Genomic DNA, 10,850 nt, shown 5'->3' with positions numbered 1-10,850 from the left:
TTTCTCTTACTTTAGCCTTTCTCCCTCCTTTGTCTCCTCCGTTCTTTGAGTGGTTCTCTCCCTGGTTGCTTTTCCATGGGCGTGTCCTTTGAAAAGCAGGACGCCTCCTTTTACACATTTTCGATTCGAATTTTGATGACGTCATCTGCCTGAGCCAGGAGCTTCTTCTTTTCCGAACAGCTGAAGTCTTCTTCCTCGAACTCCTCTTCGTCCTCCTCCATCTCAAGCTCTGGAGGCTGAAACGGGAAGAAAAAAATTAACGTCCAATAACTAGAGTTCAGCAAGTCCCTGATTCAGTACAACTTTCTTCCAATTTTCATTTCCAATCTCAAGCTTCAGAAACATCAACTTTATGGAAGTTTTTCCAGGAAAAATAAATGTTAGACGTAAAATCCTTCCACTGAATTTCCAGCAAATATTGAAGTAAAATTGTTCGATTCCCCCATGCAATGGTCATCGTAGGCATTACGCCAATTTCCGATTCCGTCATGAAGTACCTTAGATTGTTTAAATGAGACAAGTTCTTTGTAAGCGTCTAAAGTGGGAATCGCATCATACAAGAATTTGTTTTTTCTCTTAAGAGCCCTGAGATAAGAGATTTCACGGAAACTGCTTGCATACATTCGAAAAACAGATATAACTCTAAGGATAAAGTACTCTCAAAAAGCACTTTCACCTGAATTTCCGAAGTCAACACCTTTATTTACATTCATTGCCGAGCTGCCATGCATTATATCCAAAGCCAATATATAAGCCTAGGCTCTGTTATACCTGCGGATAGTGAAAATGTACCTTGGTAACTTGGCATTAGGTAGGCTATACTCAGCTTATCCAACTTTAATGCAGAGTGCCAAAGAGTTTAGTAAAGTCAATCTTTTTAAAGTAGAACAAAGAAATAGATTAAAAACCCGCTACGGTAAATGCAGTCATGTTAACTACAGAATGTGTAAAAAAACCAAGGCAATTGTGTAAGTTGAGTCCTGGTAATGATATGATGGCCCGCCTTAATAAAAAAAAAAAAAAATTATATGACAATGTAACTGATGAGGAAGATTATTATATATTAATCTTAGAAAGGAAATAAATGCAAAGATTAGTTACGTGATTTTTTTCCTTAGAGTTGAAATTAATATTATTTTTGCGTCTATCAGTCTTGGTTTGAATCTCGATATAGAACAAAGAATAATTAAGGTAAAATACAGTCGGCAAAATTGACCAACCTTAAATTTATTAGCATTATATATATATATATATATATATATATATATATATATATATATATATATATATATCGTATAAAAAAGGATAAATTAAGGTAAATACGACAAAATATAAGGTGTACGATAATTTCACTCTACCTGTAATTTCATTGAAATACGATAATTTTGGAACCTTTGTACGATCCTACTGTTTTGAGATCATGGCAACGCTGCTACAGAAAACAGAACATCCTTAGTGTATGTGGATCTTGTGTTCATCTGATTTTTTTCGTTTATTTTCTCAATTTGCGCGCGTTATAATCGAAGGAATGAGCAGAATTATTGAAGAGACACAGGTAAGCACCGCACAATGAACTTTATTTACCAGTAATCTTGTGCTAGTCAGAAACATGTCATGTTAGACGTAGATGTGCTCTTAACATATATTTCCAGCATATTATGGTGGCAACGCAATATAAAAGATCTTGCTCGTTACTGAAAATGCTTCTGGTAGCCTAGTGAGCAGGATAATTAATGGTAGTCAACAAGTCTTGTCTTTTGAACTCGTTATTGGAATGTATGAGGACACCCTCTGTAATTTGTCAGTCGTTAAGAATTCTTTGCAGTAGGTAGGCCTGTAGAACACCGTCTACGCCATCAGTTTTTCAGTTTTAGACATGTAAAAGGAGCGTTAGAGTTAAAATGTATTTTAACTCTAACGAAATTCCGTAACAGCTCACTTGGTGTCACCGGACGACGTAAACAAACCGTAGAAAACAGTATTATTCGATTCAGAGTAAAAATTAGTAGTATTTCTCATATTTTTAACAAATCCTGGAGTAACTTACGTTTTCACCAAACGATACGTCTCAGGGATTGGTAATAGCAAGAAAATGAAGTTTGGTAGCCTAGGCTACACAGGACCCTTCAAACTACTCATTTGATAGGATGTTATATCATTTACATTTTGTTCTAGGTACAGCTTGATTTCATATAAAAATAATTTCTATTTGGTAAAAGTAATCGAACCATCATGGCAAAGAAAAAATAGCGTTTTAGAATGGTAACAACAAGGAACAGAATCTTGGCCAAGCAAACGTTAGGCATATGCCTGTTGATTCGGTAGGTATATTTTTTTTTTACTGTTTTGTCATTTTAAGAACAATTTTATTCTAAATAACTCACATTTACTTTCCTATGGTATTCCTTATTTAACAATTTTCCTCTAAGTATTGCTTCAAAGCCCAAGAATAGAAAGTAAGGACTTTGCTAGCCTTCCACGTCGTTTGTTTGTTCACAAGAAGCTGATCATGTTGGGAGAAAAAAATATTTTGTTAAACCATGCTCCCGAAACACTGGAAGTAACAGCTAAGCTTGGCAAACTAAATGCATCTTGTTAAACGAATGTGATACCACCTTCACATTGGTGTTAATGACGCCATGTTGAACGCAGGCATTGCAAGAACTGAAACACTCACTTGTCCGTCCATTTTCTCTAAAATGCTTTAAAAATCTGGACAAAGAAGTTCGCCTTCCGGTGACTTCAGTGGCAATGCAGACTGCATTCGGTATAATGCGCTTTGTTATTCATTATAATACCTATAGAAATATCCTACTTGAATCAGAATGACATCGATTCTTACCTTAGTCTTGACGACCTTGATGTCATCGGGAGGAGCTGTGAGGGTGAAGCACAGCCACAGGATAACAAGAGCGGAAGTAAAGATGGTCACAGCGATGAACCACCTTGGCAAGCCCGACTTCCTTGAAATGCATTCAAGGAGGTCAAGTTGCTGTTGCTGCTGCTGCAGAGTCTGCTGCAGCTGGTTCTGTTGTTGTTGTTGTTGCTGCTGCTGCTGCTGCTGCTGTGTCTGTTGCTGCTGTTGCTGTTGTTGTTGGTGTTGCTGAGATGACTGCTGTTGTTGCTGGACATGATGGCTAGAATGCTCTTCGTGATGCCTTGTTGAAGCAACTAGTGATAACCCAACGTTGGTTTCTGATACAGAAATCTCTTTCCTGCAAAAATAAGATTTTTTTTTTTAATTTGTCTTAAGTTTTAGAGCATTGTGACCTCAGTCAAGGAAAGATACTTATTTTCCTGAGCTCAAACAAAAATATAAAAAAAAAGTCAAGTTAATGGGCATCAGTATCTTAGTACTGCCTTATTTTCATTTTAGGCACATGCGGTGAAGCAACAGTACTTGCGAGATTTTTTCATAAAAAAATAATAGCAAAGGATCCGATAAAATAAGAACAAGAGCAAATTTTGGAATGGCGCGTGCTAAACGCTAAGCATTACAAATTGATTTTTTGTAACACTCAAGAGAATACTTCATTAAATCTTTCTTACATTTTTATTTGCATAAGTATATCTAAGCCTCGTTTAAGGGGCTTGATTCAAGGCTTATTACATAACTTGTTAAATGTTGAAGCGCAGCTGGGGTACAGCAAGCCAAACAAATTTTGAAGGTCATAGAAAATGTTTAGACTAATGCGTTAGACCAGCGGTTCTTAGCCTCCCGAGACTCTTCAGGATATTACCGCATCCCCCATAATAAAATTTGAACTGGTGAACCTTGATTCACTCAGTGGTAAAAGTCCAACTGGCTGATCCAAATATATGAAAATAAATTATATTCTCCCGAATCCTTTGTAACCCCCTGAGAAACCCCAAACGTCACGACCCCCAGGTTAAGAACCGCTGCTTTAGACTAATGTTTAGACGCAATGACTTACGGCTGAGAAACCATGATTGGACCCAAGAGTTTGTTGTAGATGATTGGTGTGCTTCTTGTCCTCGATTCGCTTCCGTACACTGGGAAAGGAGTTTTGAATGTCATGAGTGATGTCAAACAGTAGGAGAAATTATTGCAAACATTTCATTTGTTAAAAAGTTCCCTTGTTGAAAACTAATGCTTCGTGGTTTCCATTGTTAAGTTTTCAGTCTAAATGTTTTTATCTAGTTCCTTATTGTTTTTTCCCTATTTAGGTTTATAAACTATTTGGAGAATGTAGCAGATAAAAGAATTAGTTCTTCCATTGTGCTTCGAAAGACAAAAAATGTTTCTAATTCTAGAATGGAAAATTTTGAAATATTGCTCCTTTGGGAAGAAAAAGTATTGTGCAAGAACTAACATTAGATAATGTTATTTTGTATTCGATTCTTACCCAAGAATTCATTACCTTGAATCTTTTCTTGGCCTTCTTGCTGAGACCCTGATGTCCAAGTCCAGGTGACCCGAACCAGTCGGCCGACATGCCCAGCCAGGCTAAATATGACGTGCTGGAGAATGGCCAGGGGTGTGCTGGAAGAAGGCTGTGGAGGAGAGGCGTGAGAAGGCTGCAGAGAAGCAGTCGTTGCCTGCAGGTGACAGCCTACCACGCAGGCCTCCTGTTCCGCCGCTACGTTGTAAGCAGTCCCACATGCTGGCGTAGAAATAGTCAAAAGTTAAGGACATGTTATCACTGATTTGCTGTAAAGAAGTTGATGGCTAACCTAACGTGTCAAACAGGATTAAGATCTGTGGAATGAAATTAGACTAATCTACCATTGCTTAATTCATCGGTGTTGAATACTTTGTTATTGTTATATAAAACGAGTATCACAGCTTTTGTTGTTCAAATAAAATATCTCTGAAAAGTGTATGTGGCCGTGCAGTGCCATTTCATTAGAACATCAAGCCAACCTACCATGCCTGCAAGAATGTTTTGCTTGCTCCAGGCGGTCTTTACCACTGACAATGGTGATTTCTTGATGAGAAGGAGGCTTGGGGTGCTCTTTTTCATTGCCAGAACTTCCCTTCTTGGCCTCGTGGTTCTTTAAGATAACCACCGTGGATTTTTTGTTTTCCCTCGCTCTGGCAACTTTCTTCCATTCCACCTTGCTTTCCTTGCTCTCAGTGTTGAGCAGTTGTTCATCCTTCTTGTCCTCCTTGATGATGATGGTCCTGGTTTCTACAACCTTGGTCTCATCTGCGTCGATGTTGTTCGTCTCCTCCGTGTGCTCCTCAGGCTTCACTGGCTTGGGGTTAGAGGATTCGGGTGGCGAAATCGGTGTGTGAGTCGTCGTGACTTGGTGAGCCGCTTGAGCCGGATGGTCCTGGACTGGGTGGTCCGCTGGCTGAGTGGTTGTCTGGCGGGATTTCTGATGGATAGCGTTGAACTTCAGCGGGGATTCGTCACTGTTTAGGACGGTTTTGTCTGGGGCAAGTTGCTTGTTTCCCACCTCCTTGTCTATTTTCGCCACCTGGGTCTTCTCCACCTTGACCACTAGGTCATGGGGGGACGTTCTGACTGGCGGACTGGGAGGAAGAAGGATGTTCCCCAAGTGCAAGACAGGGGATCTCTGGGGTGTGGATATAAGTGCAACTGTGAAGAGGTCGCATCCTCTCTCGCATACGCTGACCAGTGCCGACTGGGGGAAGACAAACAAGACAGGAAAGTCATTGTAAGAGAGTTCACTGTTTCATTATATCTGCATTTTAGGAAGCTACCAAAATTTTTGTTAATGTTATTTCACGAATGAACAGACGAATGTTATCGAAAACCAAATAGCAGCAAGCATGTGGGTAAGAAGTTGCAGTTTTTATCACAATAAACTGACAGGAAATCATGTTTTGAGTAATACTGTGGTTTTTGACAGAAGAAAGTAAAGGAATTTGGTCAGAGATCACGAAAACAAGTAAAAAAAATGAAACAGGCAGAGACTTTCCACGAGAAGCGAACAGGCAGTGACACTGAATACTAACCTGTGCTAAATCATTTTTAGTGAAGTTGTTATCACACTGTAGTTTACAGGGCTGCCAGTGGGGGGTCCCTGCCCCAGCCGATGTCATGACCCCCACAAGACATACTGCCCACGTCCACCGACCCCACATATTTAGTTTCCCACAAGGGTCTGTTCTTGGAACACCTGGGCACAGAAGAGAATAACATTAATGTTGATAAAGCGGCAGTGTTGGAAATGAATGAAAGATTCGATGAACATATTCATGAATGATTTTTTTTTTGTATGTTTATGAAAAGTTTAATACAATTGCATGAGTAAGAAAAAATGCAAAGGTAGGCAGATATGTAAACACGAAAAAAGGGCTCTGTTTATTTATTTGAATGAAATAGAATTTCAGAAAGCTGGAAACTTTCTAATGCAGGTATAGAAAGAGTAATAGTAAGTTTAGAAAAATACCCGTAATTTTTACATTTTATGATGAGTAAGGTATAGTGTACTTATTCAGGCGGATCACTTGACTATCAGTGTACATTAAGCTAATAACTTAAGGCAGTCCCATCGAAAGAGGACTGTATAAAGTTAAAGTGCATGACAGTGTAAAAATGACTTTATGTCGCATATTCTGTGTCGGGGATATGAAAAAATGCAGCGTGAAGTTTTTCTGACATGAAAACGCGAAGAATAAATATTTAAAATGGCCGAAAGGGTATTTATGACAGCTGTCACACGACCTGTCAGTGTAAAAACAGGAATGCCCTAACTCAGCAATTTTCCGTAGGGGGTTAGTGCCATCAGTGCACCTCATGCGGTGCACTTTAGGCATTACTTAAGGTTATTTGCAGCGTGCCTTCGGCCCCTAGCTGCAACCCCTTTCGTCCCTTTTACTGTACCTCCCTTCATATTCTCTTTCTTCCATCTTACTTTCCAGCCTCCCCTAACTATTGATTCATAGTGCAACTGCGAGGTTTTCCTCCTGGTACGCCTTTCAGACATTTTACGATCTGTCAGTTACCGTTTCAGAGCTGAATGACCTCATAGGTCCCAGTGCTTGGCCTTTGGCCTAAATTCTATATTCAATTCAATTCAATAATTCGGTAATTACGTTTTATGTGATGAGAATATCCAAGCACTTGCTGACATGATTTGAAGCATATTTTGTAAACAAAGTGCAAGCATTAAAACTGTCGGAAGACCTTGAGAATTCCTTAGAAGGGGAAGAAAAAACTTAGAAGGAAAAAAAGCCACAGAATTGCAAAAATATTCAGACTAGTACAGTCTGGTCAAGAAATGACATTGTCGAGAAGCTATAATTGGACCGAAGTGTTTGTTGCTTAGAGAGGGAAAAAGCGACAGATTTGCAAAAGACACCCTGCATGGCAAATATTAATACCAAACTTTCATTTCAGGTTTTTGGGAGCTGAAAGTTAACAACTCGTCTGTTCGACTGGTCCGCAAATTTGGTGGCCTTCTGTGTCGCTATTCGTAGCCACTGGGCCACTTTAGGTGCCGTGGCCTCTACCTACTCAGGTATGGCTTCTTTTCTGTTGTTATTTTTTGAAATGGTTTTTTGAAGTTATTTTTGTATATTTTTGCTCGGCGAATTCTTAAGGTAAAACATTCCAACTTATTTAACCTTCCTTGTTTTGTGCATTTTAGTGCCAGATTTAATAGTTTTTATGATCCCCGTCCCAAAATGATGTCAGTACAACCAGTTCCTGTCCCAAAATGATGTCAGTACAACCAGTTCCTGTCCCAAAATGATGTCAGTTCAACCAATTCCTGTCCGTAAATGATGTCAGTACAACCAATTCCTGTCCCCAAATAATGTCATTGCAACCAATTCCTGTTCCTAAATGATATCAGTACAATCAATTCCTGCCCCAAAATTATGTCAGCACAACCATTCTTAGTTGTTTACCTTGTATATCTTGTACCGGTGTGAATTAAGGCCATGAGCGCTACCAGTTTAAACATTGTAGTTGTTAAACTGAGCCTTATCAATTTGCGTGTTGGTGTTATCTAGAGTATTTGTGTTATTCTAAATTAATTTTGATGTCTCCTTCGTTGAAAATGCTTTTGGCAAACTGAACAAAATCTTTACCCTGCAACTCAGTTGAAGGAAAAAGATATTTCTGACATTTTCAAACGCTCAGTGGCTAAAGGTGACTTTTCTTATCCGATTTTTGTAGTTGGGTTCTGGAAATCAATCTGAAGTGAGGTTCCTTATTGCAGGCTTGAATAGCCTACCTTTCCTTACCAACATAGTAATGCTCATCTACTATAGTCGACGCACTTTAAGAATATCGCTCGGCCACGCCCACATCCTCCCTACCCCACTCCGTCATCTCAGCCTAGCCCCCTCCCCTCATTCACAATATTACTCATACGGCTGGCAACGCTGTTCTTATCCGTCTTCGGATGAGTGGAGGGAGGGTGTTCCTTCCTCTGATGTCTACCACTCCTCCCTGGGATGAACGATCTTTTGATGTTATCAGTGTCATGGCCGAGCAACAACTAATATCGTTGGAGAGCGCGGTACAATAATTTCATGCATTATCTACGGTGCCAGGGGAAGGGGGGCGTGGCCAAGGGATATTCTTAAAGTGCATCGACTGTAGGCATGGACGAATATAGCTTATATTTTCTTATGAAATTTTCAGCAGTCTTGTATCTCAAGACATCTTTTGAAATTTTCAGCAGACTTGTATCTCAAGACATCTTTTGTAATCTGTAGTGACTTCGGCGGCAGTGACCCTAGTAGTAGTGACGCCAGATAATTTATGATCACTCTATCAGTCATTCAGTCGGTTAATTTTACAGTAGCCTTCTAACTGTCTGGGAAGCCCTCTCATTTCCTCTGGGGAGTTGTATGTAGCTTTAACAGAGGTTAGTGTTTGCACTGCCATGATTTGAGTAACTTGGAGATGTATGTAATAGTAATCAATGCACTCTGGTTTCTGCAACTAAAAACAAGTAAAAAATGCGCCGAAGTTTCTTAGGAGCAAGCGAGTTTTCTGTACAGCCGCTACAGCGCTTAACCAAGGCCAGCGAAAATAGATTTATCTTTTGGTTGTCTCGGTATAATACTGTATGAGCTGCGGCCCATGAAACTTTAACCACGTCCCGGTGGTGGCCTACCCTGTATCGTTGCCAGAAGCACGATTATGGCTAACTTTAACCTTGAATCAAATAAAAACTACTGAGACTAGAGGGCTGCAATTTGGTATGCTTGATGATTGGAGGGTGGATGATCAACATATCAATTCGCAGTCCTCTAGCCTCGGTAGTTTTTAAGATGTGAGGGCGGACAGAATAAAGTGCGGACGGACAGACAAAGCCAGCACAGTTTATTTTTACAGCAAATTAAAAATCAAATTGTGGTGAATGCCTATTTGAAAGCTTAAGAAAGCGGTTGCTGGATTGCTATAAGTACCTCGAAATTAGGTCAAGTCACGAAAGTGTACCAGCTTGACATGTGAGAAGATCATATTGAAAAGACAGTGACGCAGCGAAACAAAAACTTGGGTGAATGTCCGCAATAATGGAAATGGCTTTGTTTTTGGACACAGTCACTTCTCCTATCAACATTTCCTCTGATTTCTACTTATTTTTGGGTTTCGTGTGATTAAAACGATTGCGAGAATGTTAGGAAGCTTTGAGACGACAAAAGTAACGAAAATGACTGAAGTCATTATGTTATCGTGACTTTAATCATTTTTTCCAGGTGTGAAACACTTAGGTGACTTGTAACTAAGTATATAAAATCATTTTAACTCATACTAATATTTCCCTGCCTCAGACGAGGGTCTCAATTCATCACAAAAGACTGAATTGGTTGAGGGAATTTAAAAAGTTATCGGTGCGCCATTGTCAGGACACATTAAAAGCAGGTGATATAAATATGGTAAAATGCGTAAGCTTGAATAATCGATTATGACGAGCAATCTGGCGACACAACGGCAATGGTCATCGACGCCGATATTTGAACGTTTTAGAAATAAAATGAAGCCGGGTTGACACGGATGATAAATTTACATCGTAACGGCTGCACTTACAATCTATCACTTTCTTGAATATTCGCTGTTCACGTCTCACTGTTTCAAGTTGCATTACCATTTTAGTTTTCTGTAAAAGAAAACTATTATAGAGATGGCTATTTGTCCGTCCGTCCGCACTTTTTCTGTCCACCCTCAGATCTTAAAAACTGCTGAGGCTAGAGGGCTGTAAATTGGTACGTTGATCATCCACCCTCCAGTCATCAATATACCAAATTGCGGCCCTCTAGCCTCAGTAGTTTTTATTTTATTTAAGGTTATAGTTAGCCATGACCGTGCGTCTGGCACTGCCATAGTTGCCAACAGCACAGGCCACCACCTGGCCGTGGCTGAAAGTTTCATGGGCCGTGGCTGAGAGTTTCATGGGCTGTGGCTGAGAGTTTCGTGGGTCGTGACTGAGAGTTTCGTGGGTCGTGACTGAGAGTTTCATGGGTCGTGGCTGAGAGTTTCATGGGCCATTGTTGAGAGTTTCAAGCAGCATTATACGCTGTAAAGAAAACTCGATTGCGCCGAAGAAACTTCGGCTCATTTTTTACTTGTGTTTTCTTTTCCTAAGTACAAATGCCAGAAAAAGGAACCTCAGATCTGTACCGTATTTACCAAAGGGTAACGGAACTGTGGCCTCTTTATACTTGAACGGTAGATGCAAAGTCTTAAGCCACAGAATACCTTGTGACTCGTGGAATAAAGATTAGCAGAAAAGGAAATAGTTCGGAGCTTTGCGCAGACGAACGGTCCGCAGGAATGATTTTCGATCATCAACTAACTCTTGAGGAGAGCGAGTCTTGATGGGACATTTCCGAGGCCCATGTTAGCAGGAGAGAGAGAGAGAGAGAGAGAGAGAGAGAGAGAGCAAAGCATCCAAGA

General features: G+C 40.1%; 1 protein-coding gene across 2 annotated transcripts in view; it reads right to left on the bottom strand.

The window, feature by feature from the left end:
- LOC136855647 (uncharacterized) overlaps positions 1-10,850 on the bottom strand; it is a 28,795-nt gene continuing 17,945 nt past the window's right edge. Inside the window, exons 2-7 of one of the 2 annotated variants that reach the window (XM_067132844.1) lie at positions 5,948-6,111; positions 4,890-5,613; positions 4,383-4,625; positions 3,936-4,014; positions 2,843-3,215; positions 1-236 (exon numbers count right to left, since the gene is read on the bottom strand). In XM_067132844.1, coding sequence (XP_066988945.1) covers positions 111-236; positions 2,843-3,215; positions 3,936-4,014; positions 4,383-4,625; positions 4,890-5,613; positions 5,948-6,076 — 1,674 coding nt within the window. In that variant the 5' untranslated portion in view covers positions 6,077-6,111 and the 3' untranslated portion in view covers positions 1-110. Of the gene's footprint in view, positions 237-2,842; positions 3,216-3,935; positions 4,015-4,367; positions 4,626-4,889; positions 5,614-5,947; positions 6,112-10,850 lie in introns of both variants that reach the window. The other variant, XM_067132843.1, reaches the window with a different exon arrangement.

Source organism: Macrobrachium rosenbergii, chromosome 32 (genome assembly GCF_040412425.1).
Source record: "Macrobrachium rosenbergii isolate ZJJX-2024 chromosome 32, ASM4041242v1, whole genome shotgun sequence".
NCBI lineage: Eukaryota > Metazoa > Arthropoda > Malacostraca > Decapoda > Palaemonidae > Macrobrachium > Macrobrachium rosenbergii.
Note: the sequence above shows the minus strand (reverse complement) of the source record. Positions and strands in the feature narration are given on the sequence as shown.